Source organism: Cupressus sempervirens, chromosome 11 (assembly GCF_028749045.1).
Source record: "Cupressus sempervirens isolate cs-2001-9-10 chromosome 11, ASM2874904v1, whole genome shotgun sequence".
In the NCBI taxonomy this organism is placed as follows: Eukaryota; Viridiplantae; Streptophyta; class Pinopsida; order Cupressales; family Cupressaceae; genus Cupressus; species Cupressus sempervirens.
In genome coordinates, this window is record NC_143128.1 from 475,418,997 (window position 1) to 475,444,603 (window position 25,607).

At 34.7% G+C, this 25,607-nt stretch overlaps 1 protein-coding gene across 2 annotated transcripts; it reads left to right on the top strand.

Moving 5' to 3' along the window:
- Nucleotides 1-24,369, top strand: LOC149530437 (sulfate adenylyltransferase subunit). 2 transcript variants are annotated; one of them, XM_089810330.1, is made up of 3 exons: nt 1-329; nt 23,226-23,450; nt 23,607-24,369. In XM_089810330.1, the coding sequence occupies exons 1-3, from the start codon at nt 135-137 to the stop codon at nt 24,012-24,014; spliced, it is 828 nt and encodes a 275-aa protein (XP_089666456.1). In that variant the 5' UTR covers nt 1-134; the 3' UTR covers nt 24,015-24,369. The 2 variants fall into 2 exon arrangements, with proteins under 2 accessions (XP_089666456.1, XP_089666457.1); XM_089810331.1 differs by having other exon boundaries at nt 7-329; nt 23,219-23,450.
- Nucleotides 24,370-25,607: the final 1,238 nt, after the last annotated feature.

Sequence of the window (25,607 nt, forward strand, 5' to 3'; positions counted from 1 at the left end):
AAGCAGTGGCAGTTGTTATTTACTCCCACAGCTCTTTCGATCACATTTTCCGACCATTTGTATTAGTTTGTGCATCCGTTTTGCCCGAAAGCAAATTTGTCTGAAACTTCCATCGAAACGAAAAGTAGGGCGTCATGGAAAGAGCCTTGTTGCCCAAAATTAATCCTCCGATCCTTAATAGTCGTCATTCTTTAGTTTTGGCTTCCCCTTCTCTGCCCACTCGAATCTCACAGGCTCGTCTAGCACATTCATGGAAGCAGATGAAGGCTACCTCCCATTCCAAGACGAGGATTGTGTGCCTGTTTGGGAATAAAGGAGAAAATGATAAGGTGTGTACACAAATTTGTTTTATGAATGTTTTTCTGTAGCATTTCATTTGAATCACATTTAGTCAACATGGGCTGGTAAACTACATTAATTTTCAGTCTCTGGTCCGTTGGACATTTTTGTTGTTGTTGTCACGAAGTTCAAGCATTTCTTTGAGGTTCAAATATAGAGAGAACTTGAACCCCAATTAAGTATGGCAACGCCAAGCAAGTTGTGCATAACCACACGAATCGGGTCCGAACACTAATTCATGGGGCTCCTTGTAGTATATATCTCGTGATTTTAAGAATTCTTGATCCATTTCATTTCCCAATATTCTTCCACATATCAAAGATTTGTCCTTTAAGGTCTTGCTCTTGCGAGGAGATGCCAAATTGGCCTATGTGAGGAACTACGCGCGAATTTCTTTCAAGTTGCCCATTCTTCAATTTGCCATTCCATTGTTTTGACCGTCCTGCCAGGCTTGGGGGTAAACAACAATGTTGTAATTGTATGCCATCTGTTCTATTCATCGGCATTGCACGTACTGAAACCTTTGGCAATCTGGAGGTTGGCTTTGGAAGTCAAGGCTTCGGGTTGATATGTTAACGTTTTCCTCCTTTCCTCTACTGATATTGCCGATGCTTTTAGATCCTTTCTGTATGGTTATCTCAATCTTGCAGTTGCTATCTATGTGATGCTTGCGACTTTCAAGAGCTTATTGTGGTGGATAACCCTGCAATGGGAATCTTTTCCACATTAATATTCTTGTTGGCAGAGTTTGACCTACTTATTGAAGCTTTATTTTTTAGGCATTGTGAACAATTCAATGTGTTTAAATCTGAGCTTTAATGCTGTAGAAAGATATCGAGGTGGCCAGTTTCTCATTTCTTATCACACATGGGTTCATGAAAATCATATCGATCCGAGACTCACCAAGACTTGGCAAGTCATGAGCCCGGTGACCCATAGCGAGTCTGAGGGGCTTTAACTTGGACTCAGCTGAGTCTTAAGCAAGACTCACCAAATTTGTCGAGTGTGAGGAACTTTGGATGCTCAAACTCGGTGAAAACCTTCTTTCTTTTTTCTGTTTGTTCGCAAAATTTTAATGTATTTGGGTTTATGATTCCAAAATATACATGAAATGTAATATTTAACTCCCCATCTTTGCCTTCAAGCGAATCTCATTCTCTTCAATAGAATATGTACATGAAATATAACATTTAATGCTAGGTTTTAGTAGATCTAATAACTGCTCAAACTTAGTTCAATCAACAGGCTCCTATCAGCATTCTCTGACTCTCTCTATTCGACTCTCTTTTTCTGACTTGAACTCTAGACCTATCTCTCTCCCTCTTCTTCTATCTCGCACTCTCCTCTCTTCAAGATCTACACCTATCTATCTATCTCTGTCTCACACTCAAACCCCCACAAGTGGTGCTACCCTCAACTTTGTTTTGGTGTTCCCCCAAATCCCGATCAAACTATAAGTCTAAGCAAGTAAATGGTCAAAGATATATCATGATTATATAAATCTATATAATACATATCCCTTGCAGCAAATTTTCTCATATTCGTAGTCAAACAAATATTTTAGCTGCTAAATCATCGAGTACCTATATTAGATGCCTTTTTAGGAATGATTTTGCTTCTCTGAGAAGACGAGCCATAGACTTGTAATTTTCATTTTGATATTTGTTTGGAACATTTGAAGCTAGGGATTTCATATTCCATATTCCATAAGTTTTGTATATATTTAAGAATATTTATATATCAGATGTGCTGTTTCCTAAAGCTACAGTTTGTGTTTATAGTTTATACTTATGTGATTTACTTGTATATATGATCAAATTAGCTTATATTTGACGATGTTATTATGTTTTAAAGGTTTATTTAATCTAAGTCATAGGATACGTCAAATTTCGTCCATGGAATTCTGAGTTCTAGCAAATTTTAACCCTTTCTAAACTTCATCCAAATTTTAATGATATTCAATATAATATTATTATTTAATATAATGTTATTTTATTTTAAAGTAATATTGATTTATTTAGTTTAATTATTTAGCAATGTCAAACTATTTGGATAATCTTGTGGATATATCAGTTATATTTAAAAATAAATAAAGTTATATAAGCTAAATTTAATGTCAATTTTTTTTTGAATTTTTACCTTTATCTAATTTTGCCCTGATCGATGAACCTGAATTCTTATTCAAACCTTGTGACATGGTATATAATAAAGGGTGCATGAAACAAGTTTTAAATTCTTAAAGATCACTAACTTTCTTGGGTTTTCCACTTTGCCAAGTCTTGCTGAATCCCGAGTCCTGAGCCGGGTAACCAAGTTTGAGTCCGAGCCAAGACCGAGTCCCCAAAGTATGCAATATTGTTAATGGGTATGACTGCAATATGACAAAGGGGTATGACTGCAATATGACAAAGCATGAAATATTATGAATGAGGGTGTTTTATTTTCAAAAACAATATAGGGGAGCGGATGGAAATGTCATTTCACAATATCAATATGATGGAGAGTAATTTACCTATCAATATAATAATGTTAATATTCCTTAATCCCTTGAAAATATATAATTTAAGTGATTTTCTCTGACACCATTGTAATGTTCTGAGCTAAATTTGAGGCAGATTTTTTATTTATTGGTGAATGAGTCATATGTTTAGCATTATAGTATTGAATAAAACCAGGTGAATCTTTGGACTGAGACCAAATCTGTAAACTCTAAATAGTTTTGACTAGCTTTGTTGAGAATATAGCTGCGAAAGAGATCTTATACTTGTCTTGGTTCTGAATCTCTATGTTCCTAAGAGATTTTTCTATTCCAATCAGTCTCTGGCAGTTCCGTCTGTGATGGTTCTGCAGCTCAGTTACGGTTGAACCTGCTCTCTATTTTTGGTGTCATAATTCCTATGTTTGTGATTTCTGGTTGCTTATTTTGTCCGTCTTGAGCATCTCCTTTTGGCGCGTAATTATTGTTGATCATTCTCATTACTGTCGATGTGTAATGTCCTCTCGTCATATGACATGGTATTCTTGCTGGCGGTTCTCTCCTACTCATCAGTTCCTATATTCTATTGTGTTGGGTTTGTTATTCTCTCACGACTCTTCTTTTATGTATTGATTGGAGTGTTTTTGTTTGTCGAGTTAGTTGCCTTGTCTTGTAACATAAAATAAATGTTTCATCTTCTTTTTTTCTTGGTGGAAGTAGGATATTATTATTGGTTGTTAAAATAATAGAGCACGGGTAAAAGCGTGTGTGTATGGTGAAAAATTAAGGTATCTCTCTACAAGCATTTTTTGTTGTGAATGACAAGCAATTTGAGAATGGCATTCTCTGAGTTTTTAATTCAGATGTGCATGCAAGTTAAGAGACGAGTAGTTACTTTCTTCAGTAATTCATTATCTCTGTTTTATGCTTCAAAACTGTTTTACAGATGATGATTTATATATTCATATTGATTGATTCAATCATATGTCAAAAACATTGTAATAATTTTTCTAAGGTTCGAAATAAAGGTGCTATTCAGTGGGTTGGGTTGTTTCCTTCGTTGAGGAGGGTTTTCCCTAGGGTAATTGTAAAGTTTATTACCAGATTTAAACTGATTGCAGATTTTTGTTGCAGGTACAAACAATAACACCAATGTTTTGAATCGCTTTCAGAATCTGCAAACGTTAGTGCAGTAATAACAAAAATGAAGTATTATCGAACTCAGAATTATCTTCGATCCTTTTGGAGTGCTTGCATCAATAGATTTCGATGCCAAGATTACATCAGGCAGATTGGATAAATATCAACGGAAGGGGTGTGGGGATGAATGGCCATGTCTCCAATTGGAGACATGGACATTTATTTGCACACCCGTTCATTGTTAATTAATACTCATGATTATTTATTGTCATAAACACAGTGATTAAATGTATAACCAATCATTACATCTGCGGCCCAATATAAAGGATAGATTGATCATGATCCAAACATCAAACGAACCAAAAATAATCTCGATCATACCTTAATGATCTTGGAATGTATATATATCTTGGAACATATATATATCTCATTGGCTTCAGACTGTGGAAGATACAACAGCATGTACATAAGCATATATGTATAACGGTGTGTACATCACGTTGTTGTACATATATACATACGTTGTGCTTACCATAGTAATGTCAGAGCGAAGCTACATGCATTAATACTCCCTCTTAGCCAGGGAAGACAAAGTGTATATATATAAGTTCTTCTTTATATGAAAAGTAATATCCTCAAGATACAGATTAGAAAATCAAGTCTCATGATATTCTTTCTAGTTATGGTGTGTATACAGATATCAAGTCACATGATATCCACCATAAAAGATCATGGTGCATCCATAGATATTAAGTCACATAATATCAATCATGAATTTGAACATATTGATCTTCAACAGATATCAAGTCACTTGATATCCATCAGTATGCTCTTTTAACTATCATGATTTTTTCTTTGAATATCAAGTCACATGATATTCATCATGATAGTAGTCTGATAATTATAAAGTCGTCAAAAGCAATATTTCATTATAAAAGATTATCACCTAAAATAATGAACATAGGGTAGGCCCATGAATCGTAGAGTCACACATATGACAAAAGAGTTTACTCTTCAAACATCTTTATTTAAATAATACAAATTTACAAAGTTGAGACTCAATCTTACAAACTTACATTTCAATCAAGCCAGGTTTCTTTTTGAAATGATCAACCTTCACTTTAGGGAGAGCCTTGGTGAGAATGTCAGTTGTTTGATCACCTGTATTAATATATTCTAATTGAATATCTCTTCTTTCCACCATGTCTCTTACATAGTGGTAAGAAATTTCTATATGCTTAGATCTATCATGAAATACCGGATTCACAAATAACTTGATGCAACTTTGGTTATCACAATGAATAATGGTAGGTTTCATGGGTTCACCAAACAAGTTAGAAAGCAACTTCCGAAGCCATACTGCTTCTCTAGCTCCCATAGTTGCTGCAATATACTCTGCGCCATTAGAACTTTGAGCAACAGAGGCTTGCTTTCTGCAGATCCAAGAAATCATGGCTGATCCTAAACTGAAACAACATCCTGATGTGCTTTTTCGGTCTTTTACACTTTCAACCCAATCAGAATCAGTATATTGATGTAACTCCAAGCTAGTATTCTCATATTTAAGTTCATACCCAATAGTACCTTGGAGATACCTCAATATATGCTTCAAAGCAACAAGATGAATCTCATGAGGTTCACACACGAACTTGACTTAATGCATAGCAAATATCAAGTCGAGTATTTACAAGATACATGAAGAACCCAATTATGTCTGTATAAGGTGGGATCAACTAGTCTGGATTCAACACTTGCTTCCTTTATCTTGTGAAGGTTGGTTTCCATAGGTGTAGACATAGTTTGACAGTCTCACATTCCAAATCTTTTCAAAATATCAATAGTATACTTCTTTTGATGTAGAAAGATATTACTAGACTTCTGACGTACTTCCAAACTAAGAAAGTACTTAAGAATTCCTAAATCCTTCATTTTGAATTCAGAAGCCAAATCTTTCTTACACTGATTAATGAGATGTTCTTCCCTCGTAATCATAAGATCATCAACATAAAAAATTAGAATTAGCATATCACCTTTAGTTATCTTGAAGTAGAGATTTGGATCAACCACGTTCTTGGTGAATCCAAGACTTAACAGGTATTTGTCAATCCTTTCATACTAGGCCCGGGGAGCCTGTTTGAGTTCATATAGAGCCCTCTTCAATTTACAAACATGAGAGGCAGCATCATGAGTTATAAACCCTTATAGTTGTTCTAGGTATACTTCTTCCTCTATTTTTCCATTAAGCAAAACAATTTTTACATCCATTTGATGGATTTTCCAACCTTTGGCTGCTGCGATGGCTATTATAGTTCTAACAAAAGTGTACTTGGCAACTGGTGCAAAAGTTTCTTCAAAGTCAATTCCTTCCTTTTGAGAAAAACCTCTAGCCCCAAAACAAGCTTTATGTTTTTCAATGCTGCCATCTACAACATACTTAACTTTGAAGAGCCATTTTGAAGACAACAAATTTTTCCTTAGGTCTTGAAACTATCCCAAACATCAATTTTTAGTAGAGACTGGTATTCTTTCACCATGGCATCTTTCCAAGCTTGATGTTTAAGTGTTTCAAAAGTACTAGAAGGTTCAGGATTCGAGTTCTCACATAAGAAGGCATTATATGTCAATTTTCTAGGTCTCGTGCTTTTTCGGAAGGTTCCTAAAGGGGTTGCGAATACATCTCCTTCCTATACTATTTTTCTTGCCCAAAGTGGCCTTTTAGAGTGATCAAGACTCTCTTCTTGAGTCTCAGGAAGGATTTCAGTTTTAGTTGAAGTCTCTTCAAGGAACTCCCTCTGAATCTTAGGAGTAGGAGTCTCTTCTGGAGATACATCAAATGTATCTAGTTCATCGGAGGTTTTGGCTCTTTTGAAAGCAATGTCCTCCTCAAAGATGACATCTCTGCTTAGTTCTATTTGTTTCTGTCCAGGTATGTAGACTTTGTATCCTTAAATTGTTTCACTAAAACCAATGAGAATACCCTTTCTTCCAGAAGGTTCTAACTTAGTCCTCTTCTCCTTAGGTACATGAACATACACAGGTCATCCAAATATCCTTAGGTGATTGATGTCAGGTTTCTTTCCAGAAAATGCTTCTTCAGGAGTCTTATTGCGCAAATGTGAGTGAGGACATCTATTCTGAATATAGACTGCTGTGTTGGATGCTTCAACCTAGAAGGACATACTCAAATTTTGATCAAAAATCATAGCCCGAGAAGCTTCTACAATAGTTCTGTTCATCCTTTCAGCAACCCCATTTTGTTGAGGATTGTGAACTCCCTCTTAATCCCAATGAGTTTGTAGAACTCTTTAAATATTTCAGAAGTATACTCCTTCCCATTATCTGTTCTCAGAACTTTAATGTTCTTATCAGAGTTCTCAATTATAGTTTTGGATTATTTAAACTTACAGAGAATCTCTTTAGATTCTTTGCATTTAAGGAAGTATATCCTTGTCTTCCTTGAAAAATCATCAACAAATATCAAATAGTACAAGAATCCTCCTATAGAAGGTATAGACATGGGCCCACATAGATTAGAATGTACTAGTTCCAACAGTTCTTTAGTTTTGCTCAAATTATGAGGAAATGGCTTTTTAGTGTTTTTCCCTAAGGCACAACTTTACATGATTCATTGTGAATATGGTTTAACTTGGGCATTCTGATTACTACCTTCTCCATTGATATTAGAGCGTGGAAGTTGATATGACCTAGTCTTCTATGCCATATTTCATTTGAATTTGAGGTCTCATGTACAAGTGCAAGGTTTGTCTTAGCACATAGCTCATAAATAAGTCCTTGTCATACCTCTATTGTTAAAGCCCTTTTAATGGTTGAATTTTTAGGCCATGCTAGTACTTTCCCTCCCATGAATGCAATTCTAAAACCATCATCTTCAAGTGCGGATATACATATTAAATTCCTCTTAATACCTGGTATATAAAGAACTCCAGAAAGTTGAATAGAATTTTTAGATTTCAATTTTATGTTGTAGGTCCCAATTCCTTTTATGGAGTTTGTAGAATCATCACCAATTGTAACTTCTTCATTTGTTTCTATTTGCATGCTTTCTAGGTTACCTAATATCCAGTGATGTGTCTAGAAGACCCACTATCAACTATCCATGTATTCCTTTTGGTTGATATTTGGCTGGATAATGTTGAATAGAAGGCATATTTCTCATATTCATTGCCTTCATTTGACTTCTCAGATTTTGCAAAAGATGCTTGAGGTTTAGATCTATTGGGACAATTTATTGCATAACGTCCATATAGATCACATTTGAAGCATTGGATTTTGGACAAGTCTTTCACTAGTTTGGATTGTCCTTTTCCATGAAGATTTCTTTTCCTTTTGTTGTTTTTCTTCTTTCCCTTCTTATGAGCATATTTATTAAGAACTTGAACATCTTCATCTAGGGTTTTGTGTTTTCCCTTAATCATAAATCTCGATTCTTCTTGAAGACAATATGATCTTAAACGATCTAGTTTAGGGATTTTAGACCTAGCACTTATACCTTGTGCAAAGGATTCCTAGGAGTTTGGAAGTCCCCCTAATGCTATTAAGGATAATTCTTGATTTTCAATCTCATAACCAATTGCAGATAATTGATCTCTCAAATTTGTGATTCTCATAAAGAAAGCATTTATAGTTTCTCCTTTATTCATGCTTACACTATTCATCTGCCTTTTAAGAGCAAGTTTTCTACCTGTATTATTGATTATAAATGCATTTTCAAGAGCTCGAAACATACGATATGCTATGTTATGTTTTTCCACAATAGGTACTATGTGGTTTCGAACAACATCTACAATTATCTTCATAGCCTTTTCATTTTTCTCAATCCATTCTGATTTCTCAGAATCATCTTTAGGTTCCTCTTTGTCTTCTCTTACAAATGATTCCAATTTGTTTTCTTTTAACAACATAATTAATCAAAGTTTCTGGAATTCGAAGTTATTAGCACTTCCTAAGTGATGTTCGAATCTCATTGTGTTTGTCATCTTTGTAGAGAGAGGGAGGACTGTTGTTTGAAGTAAACTCCGATCCTTATAAACTTAGTGTGATCTTTCCTTAGCCAAGCTTTGATACCATGTAAAGTTTATTACCAGATTTAAACTGATTGCATATTTTTGTTGCAGGTACAAACAATAACACCAATGTTTTGAATCGCTTCCAGAATCTGCAAACGTTAGTGTAGTAATAACAAAAATGAAGTATTATCAAACTTAGAATTATCTTCGATCCTTTTGGATTGCTTGCATTAATAAATTTCGATGCCAAGATTACATTGGGCAGATTGGATTAATAGCAATGGAAGGGGTGTGGGGATGAATGGCCATGTCTACAATTGGAGACATGGACATTCATTCTCACACCCGTTCATTGTTAACTAATACTTATGACTAGTTACTGTCATAAACACAGTGATTAAATGTATAACCAATCATTACATGTGCGGCCCAATATAAAGGATAGATCGATCATGATCTAAACATCAAAGGAACCAAAAAAAATGTTGACCATGCCTTAATGATCTCGGAACATATATATATCTCATCGGTTTCAGACTGTGGAAGATACAACAACATGTACATATGCATATATGTATAACAGTGTGTGCATCACGCTGTTGTACATATATACATACATATATGCACCACAGTAATGTCAAGCCGAAGCTACATGCATTAATAGTAATCTCTAATGTTTTTTTGATGGTTGCTCATTTATTGTATTTTCTGGCTCAAAATTTAACATGGTACGAGAGCCATGTTTGAAGCATTTCGATCTTGAACTAGAAGTTCTTTCATTCTGTTTATTCTTCTTGATTATTCTTTTCTTCATTATCAGTGTGTGAAGATGGTAAATCGTTTGAAAGTTGAGGACAACTTAGAGGGATCTCCAAGCTTTGCTTCTTGGAAGCCAAGAGTTCTGATTGCTCTCGAGGAAAATGATCTTCTAGACTATTTAAACTCTGATGTTATATAGCCATTCGATGATATTGGTAAACCTAAGTGGAAGAAGAATAAAATAATGGCCAAAAAGATCATGATTGGCTCTGTCAAGACCATCTGATTCCAATAATTTCAAAATTGGAATCAGCTAGGGAATTGTTCAATACTCTGAAGGATCTATATGAATTTAATAATACCAGTAGAGCTCTTGCTTTAAGGCGTAGATTGCTGCACATAAATATGTCAAGAGGAGAATTTGTGGTCTCCTACTTCATGAAAATTATAGAACTCAAAGATCAATTTGCTTCTATTGGTGAAACTTTAGTGACAAAGATCTTGCTATGTTGGCAATGAATGGTCTTCCTCACTCCTGGGAGTCATTCATTTAAGGCATTAGTGGAAGAGATGAACTTCCAAAATTTGACTGGTTAATAGCAGATTGCATTCAAGGAGAATGCAGGTTGGAAGCAAGAGAAAGTAGTAGGTTATACATGTTGTAGGTGCACAATTAAAAGGTTTTGTTGCAGCAGTGGATACATAATGGTCAATTACAATTGAGTAGGCATTAACCCAGGGTAAAATTGGGATTTTCAACATGTGAGTCAATTTATTTTTGGAGAATTGACCTAGGTTAGAACTTGGAACCATGCCCATGGATTTGACCTTAGAAGAGAGATTCAATAGTTTGTGATTTGGAATATTTTTTGAGATGTAATTTCTGTTTCTGAAGGTTCAGATAAAGATATATGTTATGGGACTTGGGTTCAAGGGTTCATCCATACATGTTAAAAGATTTAGAAAATTATCAGCTGAACCCAGCTGTACAACATGAGGAAAAACTAGAAATTATAATTTGTATGTGTATGTTGGCTTGTCTTTAGCTCCCCAACTTTTAAACTTTGAAAATTGCTGCCATTGAAAGAATTCTTAAACTGTTTTAGTTTCTTGTTGGTTTTTATTACAGACGATTCTTTTGTAAAGCTTAATTTGCAAAGAGGCAATGTTCCAAGAGTGTGTTGAACTTGAACTTTGAACTATGAAGTTCAATGTTCAAAGTTTGAAATGCAAATTGGTCAGTTCTAGAGTTCAGTTCAAAGTTCAAAGTTCAACTTCACATCTACCAATTCAAAAATGTAGTTTAGTGCAAATTCAATAGTTCAAAGTTCAATGGTTCAAGCTCAAAGGTTTAAACTTCAGGTCTAGAACCAGAATTCAACAGTTCAGAGTTCAAAGTTCTGATGCAATTCAGAAATTCAAAGTCGAATTTCAAAATGACAGTCTCAGAAAAACAGTCTTGGTGTGGGGTCAATATCTCCAAATTTGACAGTTGGATTTATCTCAATTTTGGATATGTTGAGAGGCAAATTTCCTAGATTCTCACCAAAGCGATTGACAAAAGTTTATCAGATGTAAAAGTTATTAATCTCTGAGAACAAGACAATCGAAACAGACCGACAACCACAAGTTATCATATCAAACTTGAACCTTGAACCACCTAGTTCAAGTTCACTATTTCAGAAGTGCAGGTCCAAGTTCAAAGTCAAAATCCAAATGTGACTCAAGATCCCCAAACCATGAATGCAATTCATAATCATTATAGTTCAAAAGTTTAGGTTTGTAGGTTCAAAATGTTGTCCTGCATTTTGTCATCGGTGCAGGTAACAGTACAAAACTTTTTCTAGCTAGTTTTGCATTTCTCTATGTTGGATTTATTTTTCAATTGGTTAATATTGATCAATTCTCCAAGTCACGTAACTAATTTTTTTATTGAAGGTTTTCATCAAGTCTTTTCTGTCTGTTCGTCAAGTCTATGCTTGAATTTTTGAGGCCTTTAACGTCAGTTTTTTCATTTTTGAGTGTGTTTGTTGGTATTTAGTCCTTTGGTTTTGCTCAAGTCATTGCTTTTTGGTTTTCCTTTTGATTTGATCTATCTTAGGGCTTAATCGGAGTTGGCAATCAAAAGATATGACCAATTTAGTGCCGAAAAAGTGGACTTTTTAATGCAATTGCACGAATTAAAAATATCATGTTATATTTTTAATTTGACATTCACTTTTTGAAAAATGTAACTTAATTTTTGATTTTTAAATCAAATGCTCTAGCAAATATTACTTTTAAAATGATATTTGCACATTATATTTTTAATATGAGTGTAAATATTATTTATGGCCCATTTAAGTAATATTTCATCTAAAATCAAATTAACATGTGCTTAATTCATTACTTAAGTTGTTTTCAACATGTCTATAAGCATATTTTGTAAAAAATATGCAATTGTGCGATTTTGAAAGGGAATGCATATAAGTGCATAAAAAACATGCAAAGGCATCAAAAAGTTGAGATATGCATGTTATATGCAAAGGCACCTAAAAAGTGTATTTTGCCTTGGAGGTTGTCATTGCAAGTTTTTAAAACATGTCTTTGCACCTAAAAAGTGTGTTTTACCTATGGAACATGTATACGCATCCCAAAAACCCGTTTTTGGTCAAAAGGTATATTTTTAGAATATGTAAAGGCACCTAAAAGGTGCGTTTTGGCCTTGGATGCATATTTAAAACATGCAATCACACCAAAAAGGTGTGATTTGCTTTCAAGAACACGCATTTGCCTCTCTAGGACCCTTTTTTGAAGATTGAAAGCAAAACTAAATGCATTTGCCCTCCAAGAACATACTTTTGCTCGGAATCCTTAAATCTCTCCATTTCATGGCATGGAATTTGTTCTACAAGGGGTGTTTTAGTATTTCTAAGTGTTTCCATGCATCAAACGTTGAAATCTCATGCAAAAACCGTCTTCTTACACTCCACTCTAGGGCACGTTTTGGCAAAAAATGCGCAAATTTTGCCATTCTTAGCTTACATTTTTGCATTTTGAAGAAGCGTTTGGTGGTATGAATCCATGTCTTGGTCATTGGAAAATATGTTTTTGCTCCTCAATCGCAAAAATGACTTAAGTGATGATAGTTTGAAATCACGTTTTTGGTGAAAAACGTCCCATTTTCTTGCATTGAATGAAAACGTTGGAGTTGCGAGGATTTCTAGGGCACGTTTTTGGGATTGGGCAAGGAAAATGCTTCATTTGCTGCTCATTATGAATTCCTCTTTGTAAGGTTGAAGATGTCCAAGTTGTTTGAAGATTTTCAAATTTAGAGTTTCTTTCTCCTTCATTTTTTGTATATAATCATCAAGTAAGTGGACATTTTCTTTCTTGCTAATTAAATTCATGCTTATCTTGCCGATTTTATGTATGTTTTAGCTTGATGCTTTACACTTGTTGATTTAGTGCCATGGAAAGTACATTTTTCCTTTAAAAATGATGAAATGTTTCATTTTCATGTTTTTGGTTTTTTCCCAAACTCCAAATTCAAATTTGCATATTGAAGTAGCTTGCTTGTTAACATTTTTGATTCTTTTGCCAAAGGTACGTTTTTCTTTTGTGTTTGTTTTGGTGTTTTGCTTGTTTGCATTTCGATTTTTCTTCATTTTGAAGAAGTTGCAAGTTCTTTTCCAAGAACTTGAGCATGTTTCATTTTACTCCACCTTCCATTTCATGCAAGACCATCATTTCATTCCATTTTCCATCTTTCCATGTCATAACACTTCGCATCTCATTCTTCACATGCGATTACATGTATTTTTATCCATCTTCCGCACATACATGTAATCTCATTTTCCATTTCTAGTTTCACTCATCTCACTTTTCACACCCAAACGCATGTCATGATTACATGAAAAGTCCTTTACATGTAATTGCATCTTGAGAACCTATTTTTGACTGAAAGTTAGTTTTAAAAGGTCAAAAAATGTCATGTGCATGTTTTCCCATGTACTTGGACTTCCCCTTTTCTCAAAGACATCTATAACAGCTCACTTTGCCTCAAGGCATATTGCATTCATTCCTTCCATATGTACTTACACTTCATGAGAAAAATACATGTAATTCCATTTTCCTTGTCATGATGCATTTCATCTCATCCTTCACACGTACTTACATGTAAGCTCATCCTCCATCCACATTTGCATGTCATCTCACTTTACTTTCCATTCCTCATTACATGTTGCATATACATGCAATCCACTTTCCATGCAATGACATCTTGAAAGCCCAAGTCACTTTTTAAAAAGTCAAGAGTTTTTATTTACACGCATTCTCATGCATTCCACTTTCATGTCTCAAAGCATATCCATCTCCTTTCATTCTCACTTCATGGTTTCTCTCTCCACCTACTGTTTTCCATCCTCTACATGTGCATGATGTCTCTTTTTGAGATCATCTCATCTGGTCCTCGAAGTATCTAATCCATACTTGAACCTTTGTTATTTATCAAGAATCAACCTTTTATGACAATATCCTCCGATGATGTGTTCACATTTTGGAATTTTTGTGTTGCAACGACACAAGAGATTCCCTCACCATCAAAATCTAAGGGTAAAATGAAATACCAATTTGATAAAGAGTTGGCTCATGCAACTCAATCTCACATCATGTCCATTCTTGACAATGTGTTAGATACAAAGATCGGACATGTAGACATGATTGATTTCTTGCGAAGGGTAGAAGCTCCTATTAGTCATAAAATGAAACGTATCAAAAGGAGTCATATTTACTTGGTGTCTATGTTTCCCATGGCTGTCTTGGAACCAGAGTTTGTTCTTGGATATGCAAGCGTTTCAGTCCAAAGTCAAAGATGATTAAAGATACTGATGGCAATGTTATTGTAAGTCTTGATCCAGAGGTTATTGAGCAGATTTTCAAAGTGCTGTAGAGTGCAGAGTGCATAGATCTGACTAAAGAGTCATCTCTAGAGATATGGAATGATGTTACATCCCAATTTTTGCTCTAAAATTTTTAAGCTGTTTATAGTCGTTGAACCAAATTAATTTTTTTCATGTTCATGTGAAATCCAGTTAGTTCATTATAGCCGTTGTTATATCATGTTAGCTATAGTCGTTATTTAATTCTTCATGTTCATGTGAAATTGAATCAGTTAATTATAGTTGTTGTATCAATTTGATTATCAAATGAAACTAGTGAGTTAAATCTAGTCATTGTGTTCATATGAATTGGAATTAGTTAATTTTAACTGTTGTACAATGAAATTTCCTAATGATCACTTGATGATTTTGCTTAACAAATTATGAATCTTGAATTGATGTTTTGGCAAGAATGTTGTTTAAAATGTTTACAGGATGAAGACTGGAGAGAGAAGGGAAGCATTACAAAACGAGGTCATTCGGAATGGGATGATCATATGATTCAGTCATCAGGAATGATAAGGTTATTAGGGTTTGACAATAAATTTTTTAGTGGAAAATGGCATGAGCTAAAATTAAAAATTAAAAACAATATAATTATTAAAATAAACAAAGTTCTTACCTTTATTGAATTTATTAAATAATAATATCACTTAATATTATTTTACTCTCTCGATTAAAATCATAAATAAATATATGCAAAGTGGCAGTATTACATTAGAATCATTAATCCAATAATTCCACCTTGCAAATACGTATTTATAAACTTAACCAAGATGATAAAATAATATAAAATAATATTATTATTAAATAAACTTTTCATCTTTCCTTTTTCCTTTCATTTTTCCCTCTTTCTTTTCGTTCTTTCAAATTGATCGAGTTAAAGAATTTGAATATAAATCTTTTAATGGCAGGAAGTCGTAAGGACAACTCTAAATTTATAAATATGATAGCCTTGTCATGTATCGGCATATATAAAAGTCCGACTTCCTATTTCCAAACGACTTCTCTGAGTACTGTCTTTTTCTGCTACGGTGTCGTCAGTACCCGATTTTCATCATTTTGCATTCCATAATCTCTTGTATGCCTGTGGGAGTCTGAGAAGGAAGCGTTGAACCCGAGGATAGCAAATCAACTGCAGAGCTGTGTGTCACGTAAGTTAACTATTTGCAAACCCTTTTATTCTTCCTTTTATCATGTTTGTGCCGAGTTGGCATTGAACTATTTTTTATACCTTCCAAATAAATTACAACAAGCCGTCTTCCATATGTATTTTTTTTGAGCAGTCATAATCTTATTTAGAGTCTTTATTTTCATCCACATGAACAACAAAAAAGACAAAAACCTTAGTTGAGTATAAACGTATGTCTAGAGCAATACATTCCAATCGTTTGTCTAGTATAATTAACTATGCCAATTCTTGTGAATAAAGTCTGAAGATTCATCTTTTAACACTTTACTTTGATCTCTGAAAAAGTGATATAATAACCGATAAACAGTAATGAGAGCACCAAGGATATCACCCGGCTAATGCCAGAATGAGGTGATGAGGGTGCAAGCTACAAAATAAGGATAACTGTTCAGGCACCAAAGAGTCACCGGCCTGATGCCCTGTTATGGTGAGGAGGTGTAGATGAACCTATTAAAAAGAAACACATGAATGAAATCGGTAACCATTTTTATATAAATAAAATCTAATGAAATTAGCTCATGCAAAATCCATTTTCGAAATTAGTTGTCAAGCTTGAGTGGTGGAGATTGGGTTATACCCACATCTTGAAATCCTTGGCCAGGGTGGTAAAAAGGCATACTTGCCACAACAAATTGATTGTGTTGTTGTCCTGATGCTTCAGTTATTCTTCCGAATAGTTGTTGGGACTTCGACCCACCTGATTACTCCGATGGCTGGATCAATGAACATCCCGTGCCTGACCTCGGGGTAGGGAGGGCCGTTTTAATAAATTTAGAACTTGTGGGGATAAGTAAAAAGGTCCGCGGTTGGGAGGTTAAGCCTATGATAATGCTTCTACTCTCACCAAAGTCAAAGCTTGGACAACCAATTAGAAAGATTCTTAACTAAAAACAATATGTTCTTTCTTACTTGAAAGTTTAGTAATTTTCTTTTTAAGTTGTAAGTTTCTTTTACTGAAAGGTTAGATATTATCTGAAAATCTTGTTAGTTGTTCATGAGCAAATTAATTGCATTTTCATTTTCAGTAATCTATAATTAGTTTAGATTTATTTTCAGCTAATTATATCAATTAATAGTTAATGATAAACTTGTTCGAATAGAAAAGCAATGTAGACTTAATTTTAGTTTTTAAACTGAAACTGTTTTTGAGTTCTATGTCATGTGAATATGAAATATAAATCAGTTAGTAAAATGATGAAATTAGTTTATAGAAAACCAGCTGTTACAAATGAGATTAAGGGAAATTATCAGAAGTATGTGAATCTATATTGGTTGGATTTCAAGAGAAACAACTTCTCGAGATGGCCAAAGACCATTCATAGATCTAATTTCAAGTAGGAGCACAAAGACCTTATTATCATTTTTAGTAGGATTTGTGGTCTCAAAGATTCCAGTGATTTTGAACCATGGACGTATAAGTTTATTTTCCAGATTATGGATAATAAGGAACATATCTTTTGGGGAGAACTAATCAGCACTACACGTTGTTAGCAGTTGTCTAATGTAGGGACTTATGGACTTTTCTATATGAATTCTTGCCTTCTTTATATTGTTGCTGCCATGGCATCTTTTTCTAGACTTTCAACCAAAGGAGATCGTCTTCAAATTCCAGTTTGGGATTATTATGATCACATTGGTCTGACTAATAGTAAGTACCATTATAGAAGAGTTCAAGATGCTTTCTTTGGGCATTTTCGATGTCTGTTTGATAGATTGTTGTCTATTAAAAGGGTATTCGATGAAAGCTTGGGAGAGGGTAAATCAATATGGTTGTATCTTTATTCAGTTTCCAACCTTTACTTACTTGAGGGTTGGGTACTTTAAAGGAGAGGCATATACCTTACCTAGGTATGCTAGTGACATGATCGTTTTGGTGGAATTGGTTAGACAACTCATGGAAGTTGAATCTGATCAACATGCTTTGCATAGACTAGGTTTTGGTATTTCTTTTGCTAAACCCTTGGTAATTGATAATTATATGATCAATTATGTACACAAAGCAAAAACTATGGAAGCAAAACTTTAGTTGATCACATTGAAGAGATTCAAAGTCAGATGTGACTTTGATTATAGAGAAATGAATTCTTAGATTAAGAGGGCCTTTACACATTTTCATTGTATAGAAGATATTTGGATCGACATGCAGACAAAATTGAATATAATGAAAATGGACTACTACAGATTGACTTTGCACCAGAGTATTGATCTTAACATGCATGAGATCTCGTTAGATTTTCAAATTGAAGATGATGACAACATTCTTGATCCAGAATATCATCAAGCTGGTTTTGATAAATGACGCCCTTTCCCTATTCAATAATAGCAAAAGGAAGGAACATCTATTCTTGATAGATTTCAATCCATTTTGGAAAACACCAACAAGTGGTTGAAAATTAGATGCCTAAAAAAGGTAAATCCGAAGTTGGGTTTGGATTGTGGAAGTTTTGGTCCTCCTGGAAGGAAGTCACAGTTGGAAATCACAGGTAAAGATGGTGCTTCTTCTTTTGATGTAAAGAAATCTCTCAAATTCAAGTTAAAGGGTGGAAAGAGACTTAAATCATCTGAGATCCTTGAACCAGTTCAAAAGTCAGAGGAAGAATCAGACGAAGAACTTGACGAATAAGATGAGGAAGAAGGGGAAGTTATGATCATATCTCCCTCAAGACTTGCACAAACTCATGAACCATCCATGTAGGAATCACCTTTTGTGGATGAGATAGATGATGATGTGGATTCATTTTCCACTATTTTCACACCTTCCATCCTGACTTCAAAAGTCAATACATTGGTTCTTACTATATCTTCAACAACTCCTCCCATTTTAACAAATGAACAATGAAATGTGTTTGAGGATTTTTCAACTCTCACAAAAGGTCAAGTTTCTCAACTTGATACATCCTTAATAGGTTTTGAATTGTTCATGATAGAATTCTCTTGTCATGTACCTACGAATTCATTTGTGCAAACCGAATCTTGCTCAGTTACACCAAAGATACAATCAGGATCAATGTCAATGGTCTCCATTGTACCTGCTTCCACATATGAAAGTTTCAGCTTGCCCGCATGGTTAAGCAGGATCACATGAAGAGAAGGAAAGTGGTCGTACCTCTAGATAATCTTCTTGTAAAGAAAACTAGAAGGAAAGTGGTCGTAGCCCTAGATAACCTTACTGTAAAGAAAACTAAGTCCAAATCTTTGAAAAATAAGGTTGTTTCAAGGATCTTAGTTGATTAAGAAAAAACCAAGTTTGTAGAAGTTGCTGAGCCATTGGTGGACAAACCTGTTGAAGAACTTACTCGTTTTGATTACAAGTTCATCAAGGTAGAGATCGGAAAGCAGTCGCGACTTAGTTGCTAACGATGCTCAAGATGCACTTGCCAATGTATCAAAGAGCAACCATGAATTATGGGAAAAGAAAAATCAGTTCAAACATGAGGTTGCTTGCCTAAATGAAGTTATTCAACAACAATCTTCTCAAAATGCTATTGTTGTGTCTATGACATCTAGGGAGAAAAGGATAGTTGAAGCTGCTAAGTCTTGGATAGGAGAAGTCATTTATGAAGGAGTTCAAGCTATTACAGATATGGTTAAAGTTCATAGGCGTATCAAAGACATGGATGAAATGGAACAAGATTTGATTTCTTCTTTGACTCAAGAAGCTGACACCTTGAAAGGGATTCTTAATGATTGGGATGGAATTGCTAAGTCCGATCGAGATGCCATGGTTACATGTGACATTCTCCCATCCTGTGAAATGTTTTTCAGATATCAAGGACTTATGGGCTACAAAGAAGAAACACTGAGAAAACTGATAACAAAGTTGTAGGTAGCTCTTGGAGATTGCCAGGCAATAGAAATAGGGATCACATGTGATTTAGAGCAAATGGGATGTGAGATTCTTGATGAACATGGTAATTTGAATGCAGTTGGAAGAATGACTTCAGAATATACAATTAGTGTCAATACTGATTTAGATTCTGAGGATTTTAGTTCTCACACAATGAACAAATTTGCTTTGCATAGATCTTTGGCTAAACACTTGCAAGATTCTCTGGTGGCAAATTCCAAGGTTGTGCAATCAACATATGCAGATGCAGTAAGAATAGAGGCAATATCAAAGACAATGGAGATTTTTGATCTTCCTACAGTGCGTGACGTTATCATCAAATTCAAGGCACTAAAGAACAATCTTTAAGATTGTTATTTTGTTTTTATTTCTAATTGTAGATCTAAGAGGATGCATTGATGAAATTATGTAATTACATGTAATGCAAGTTGCATGTGCAATTGCATGTAACCCAATAATTTTTCTTCTAGTTAGATTCAGTCAAAGTTGGTTGAGTTTCTCCCACTTTTTCCTCCATCTTTTTCTCAACTTTTGTGCCTATATAAAGGAGTACCCTCTTATTTTAAAATCATATCTTTTATTTGTATGCAAGAAAGCTCTGGAGAAATTGTGCTAGCAGATCTTTGATTGTGTAGCACTGTTTTGATAGAAGCTTTGTCTGCGATAACCATATTTTATCTTTAATTCATTTGATCTTGTGTTCTTGATAATTGAGTTTAAAAAGAGTTAAGAAGCAATTGGAGCTAGAGCTTGGACTAGGAACAATTGTAGACATACATAGGCTAGAAGCTTTGTGTGTAGCTTATATCTCTTTCTTGATTCACAAAATAATTAGGATATCTTTACTTCTGGAAGTCTTTGTGCCCCAATAGTAAAGTTTTTTCATATAGAATTACAACCGGACTTAGAGTCAAATCAGTACACTTTTAGCTAGCCTTTGAGTTAGTGTTGGTTTATCGGTATCACCATTTTCAGCTTTTAGATAGAAGTGTAGTTAGAGATTTCACCCTGCCCATTACTCGCTCCACGAGGAGGTGGATTCGAATATTGATAACACTCCTTACAAAATTTCTCAACTTCTTGCTTACTTCGAAGTGATCCAAAAAACGGTAAGAAAGGGAAGCCTTCTCTTTAAGGTAGGAGAGACTGTCTCACATGCTGTGGCTGGTCATCCTATTTTGCGACTGGATTTTACCCAAAATTGTCGGTTGCAAAATATCCACCCAACACAAAATATGCAGGTTCAGCTTCACAGGTTCAAACTATTTAGTTTTAACAGTAGCAACTTGTAACAACAGATTTCTTAAAGACTGGAAAAATAGGTCTTAGTGTGGGGGGAATATCTTTTAGCTCCACTATTGAATCTTTTCGATTTTTGGATCTGTTGTCCAAAATCAAGTTTTCTAAATAATCAACAGTGCAATTTTCAAAACATGGTCAGATTCAAAAGTTATAATGGACTGTATGCAGGTATATCAAACAGACCAACAATCATGTTGCGGGGGGCATAACTTTTAATCCTACTGTTAGATTGAGCTATATTTCGGATATGTTTTGGAAAACCTAACTCTCCAAATTCCCACCAAACGATTTTACAAATTTATTGACAGATCAAAAGTTACAAGCGATTGAGTGCAACAATATCAAAACTGTCAATGACAGCTATAAGATGTTAACAACACTTTGTCATTAGCATGTGCCACCTGTCCAAGAATACATATGGGCTTCTTTTTAATTTGGTAAATGTATTTGTTATTAACTTTAGTAGCTTTAAAATGGGTGAAATATTAAAGTGATAAGGAGATGATTCATGGGAATAATTAAAAAGATTTTCAAGAAACGGTTACCAAAATCGAAATGTAAGTGAGAGATGTTATTTATTGTGAATCTTTCTACACAATCAGGGTTCTTTTTCTACCGAAGGATCGTGTGGCTATAGAAAGGAGGGGGAGTACATTTTTAGTATGCTTATTGTAACAGAGAAATGAGGGCATTAGTTTATTTTTCTCCATTTTCTTATTGTAATGGCAGGGCACTAAATGACCTTGTGACCATTTTGTTTTATTCAGGAATAAAGATGAGTCCTTGTAACATATCATGTGGTCTGTATGTTCACTTTTCTGATGAAGATCATTCATTTGGTTGCCTTTCTAATGTTCCTAGATATCTTCCTCCACTATGGTATCAAATATATGTTGTGTGTAATCATGCAGTTGGCATAATCATGTTTTGAAGAATTAGACATTTATCTTATTTTCTGTGTCATGAGAAGAGATGTATAGGTAGTCAGTCATATAGATGTTTGTTCATCTTTTCCTTCTTTAAGTTAGTAAATTTCGTGATCACATTCATTCCATGCTCATGGGTGGATGTTAGTAAGCCTTTCTATCTTGTGGTAAAATACATAACCAGTTATTTAATTCATTGCGAATCTTTTTCGGAGGGAGGTGTACCTCACAATTCAGAGGAAAGCTATCAATGTCATGACAGCCGTTCTAACTATTGGTGGCTCTTGTTCTTCTATTTGGGCATTTTGAGTCATTTTTAATATCTCTCTGAAGGACAAATCTGTTTACCAACAGTGTATAATGTATAGAAGTAAAATTTTTGGGATTTCGGTTCAAGGGTTTTCCAGTTTCTTTAACATGTTCAGTACCGCTACGTTCAACCGATATTTTCCCAATCCACTCACACACACATATACCAAGGGTTCTACACTATATGTATAAAAGATTGAAAAAATTATCAGCCGAACTCAGCTGTACAATATGGAGAAAAGCTGGAAATTATAATTTGTATGTGTTTAATTATAATATATATAAATAAATATATTGCAATTTCGGTTCAAGGGTTTTTCAGGTTCTTTAACATGTTCAGTATCGATAGGTCTACGTGCACACACACATGATACAGAAAAATCTAATCTTGAGCAGCAATTTAGTCTTTTGGATTTATGGTTAATGATGTATGCAAGTGGTATGAGTTTGCTTGCTAGAATTTGTCCGAGTTTAACTTTTTCCATTCAGAGAAATTTCTATGTTTCTTAAATGCACAATTGACTGATTTCCATGAACTACTTCCACTGCTCATTAGGGAATTATATTTCATGAGCAAAGAATCCTATTATTACTTTGGAATTAATGTTGTAACCAATGGATGAGGTAGTTGACAAAGGATAAATATCTCATTTTCCTGTCTTCAGGGAGAAATCTCGTAGATAACATCTGTTCTCAACTTCTGAGACCATGTAAAACTCATGGCTTCAGTTCTTAATTTGTCTGTAGAAGCAGTGTGGGTGACGGCTGAGACAAATTTTTGGCCAGTTTGAAACGAAGTCTCCCCACAGAGCAAATGCATGTTCTTTTAATTATGGATGACTGATGGCTTACCCTACTTAGAATAAAGATTTCTAAACTGAACTTTTGGATTCTTTATGCAGACATTAAGAGATGAGCAGAGCAAAGATTAAGTGGGCATCCCACAGTTCAAACATTTATGTACTTGTTTAATGTGTTTTAGCATGCAGGAGGCCGCCATCAGAGCACTACAAAGTGCTCTCGGAGGGAAGAAGGATGCATTTAGTAGATGGGATGAAGAAATTAAGAAGAGGGAGGAGGCAGCTGGAGCCAGAGGTGGAAACAGTGGTGGAGGGTGGTTTGGGGGTGGAGGTTGGTTTGGTGGCTTTGGAAATGAGGATTCCTGGAAGGAAATCCAGCAAGCAATGTATGCGGTGGGTGGGTTGGTTCTTATGGTGAGTCACTCATTTCTTTTTAGTACTTATTAATTTCAACTCCCTCAAGGGATCTGGACTACAATAGCATTGCCTCCATATTTCTATTTCAATATCCTAATAATTAATTTTTGGGAAGAAATTGTTTTCTTTAGCTGTGATCTGTTGCCTGGGCAGTATCTTCTGCTTGTCAAAGGAGAGGCAATGATTTCAGTTGTATTGAACGCCATGGTGTTTCTGTTGCGTGGACCTAGAGATGTTTTCAGGTACATTACTACAGGGGAATTTGAAACGGAACCTGCACCAGATTCTGATAATGAATCTAGCTTAAAAGGTGCAGATGCCACACCTGTTTCTGCACAAACTAATGTGATCAGGAAGTCAGGGCGAGATATAATCTCAGTTTTATTGAACCCCATAGTGTTTATGTCACGTGGACCTAGATATCTTTTCAGGTCTATTACTACAGGTAAATTCAGAAGGGTACCTACACTAAACTCTGCTGATGAATCTAGCTTCAAAGGTGTAGATGCCACACTTAGTGCTGCACAAGCTAATGTACTCAGGAAGTGGGGGCGAGACTGACAGTAGCAGATGAAGATTGTCTGTAATTAATTCAAGGAAGATTGTGTGTAGATTCTGCATGTATACGGTTTGGAGCTCATATTTGCCTCTTCTGTGCTCAACCTTCAAAATTATCATAGTAATTTATGGTAGGATATAACAGGCATGTAATTTGGACGATGTTTTTTTAGTTGCTCCTAATTTCTGAAAAGGATGAGCAAAAGAATGGTTGATCCTCAAGCACTGCAGGAGTTCTTAGTTTAACTTTGTCCATGAAGAGGGATGATTGATCTCTGAGAAGTCTCTCTCTGTATACTTGCACAGAGTAGATAGTTTTGCAGTATTAAATGGAAAATTCAAGTTGCTCTTTACAAAATTTCTTTGTTTCCATTCTCTTTTTAATTTTTGTTCTGTATGTCAGAGTTTAAATTTCAAAAGCTGTGAGTAGTGCAATGGACTTCAGACTCCAAAGGAAGGATTAGTTGTTGTGTCTGTCATCCAAGTAATTCAAATACTCTATTCAACACATTAGAAAGCTCCTGCCATCAGTTTGTGAGAATTCTCATATCGTTAGAAAATTCGCTCACCTTTTGAGAGGTGATTTATTAGGCCATTTCTTTTCTCATCTAGGAGATGTCTTAGTGATTTGACGTGTTTCTTAGATCATCAGGGTTTTCTTGTTGACTGTTAATGGTATTTTTCCAAGCTACCCTTAAAAGAGGAGAACCTTTGAGCCCTAGGATCATACAGCCTAAAGTCGAATTCCAACTTAAAAGACTAGTCAATTTTTTTTTCTCAGATCACTTGATAAAGATCTATGAATGTTTTGGATTTTAGCCTTAAAATTTGGTCAACTGAATTTATGTGCAAGTGGGCTAGATAATTAATATGCTCTAATAATTTGGATCCAGCAATTCAATGGGACTTGAATTTTTCTGTCCCCCGGGAGTATGATTCAGGGGGATCACCTATTTCAAAGCATTTCACATTTTCAGATGAAACATGCATTATAAATGTTTATCTTTTCACGATGAATGTAATGGTTTGGGTGAAGTTTTAGTATTTTGATGGTTTTGGGTTACATCTTAATAGTCATAGATATAATAAATAAAAAGTTTGTAAAATCGTACTCAACAATTCATTAGTAGTTTATTTAGTATCTATCAAATTACAATTCGGGAGTTGGTTAGAAGTTAGTAATTAGTTATAGGAGGGAGTTATTCAGTTTTTGCAAAGTTATAAATAATGTAAGGCAAGCCGATAAGGAATATGGTAGAGAGGGTAGATTAGGAGAATGGTATGGAGAATCGATGAAGAATAATGAGGCAATGTATTGGAGGATCGAACAATGAAAAGAAAGATTGAATTTTCTTTAAAGAACTTTGGTTACGTAATTTCTTAGCTGTGATTCTATGTTTATAATTTAGCTTCAAAAGAGCTTTGTTTTTGGGACTGTTTGTGTTTGGAATCGATGGTGTTTGCCAATCAAGGTATCACGTTTTAATATTATTTTGTGCTTATTCACCCTTCTGTTGTGCGCTCCGCATCATCTTGTTAAGCTTATAGCTACAGTCGGATTGATTTAATCTTAAGATTCCACGTTGATATATATAT

What these genes read in the sequence shown, in the direction of transcription:
- LOC149530437 (XM_089810330.1), top strand. Translation starts at nt 135, where the DNA reads ATGGAAAGAGCCTTGTTGCCCAAAATTAATCCTCCGATCCTTAATAGT. An exon ending in ATAAAGGAGAAAATGATAAG is followed by an intron (nt 330 to 23,225) that starts GTGTGTACACAA and finishes TTTAGCATGCAG; the next exon opens with GAGGCCGCCATCAGAGCACT. An exon ending in TGGGTGGGTTGGTTCTTATG is followed by an intron (nt 23,451 to 23,606) that starts GTGAGTCACTCA and finishes TTGCCTGGGCAG; the next exon opens with TATCTTCTGCTTGTCAAAGG.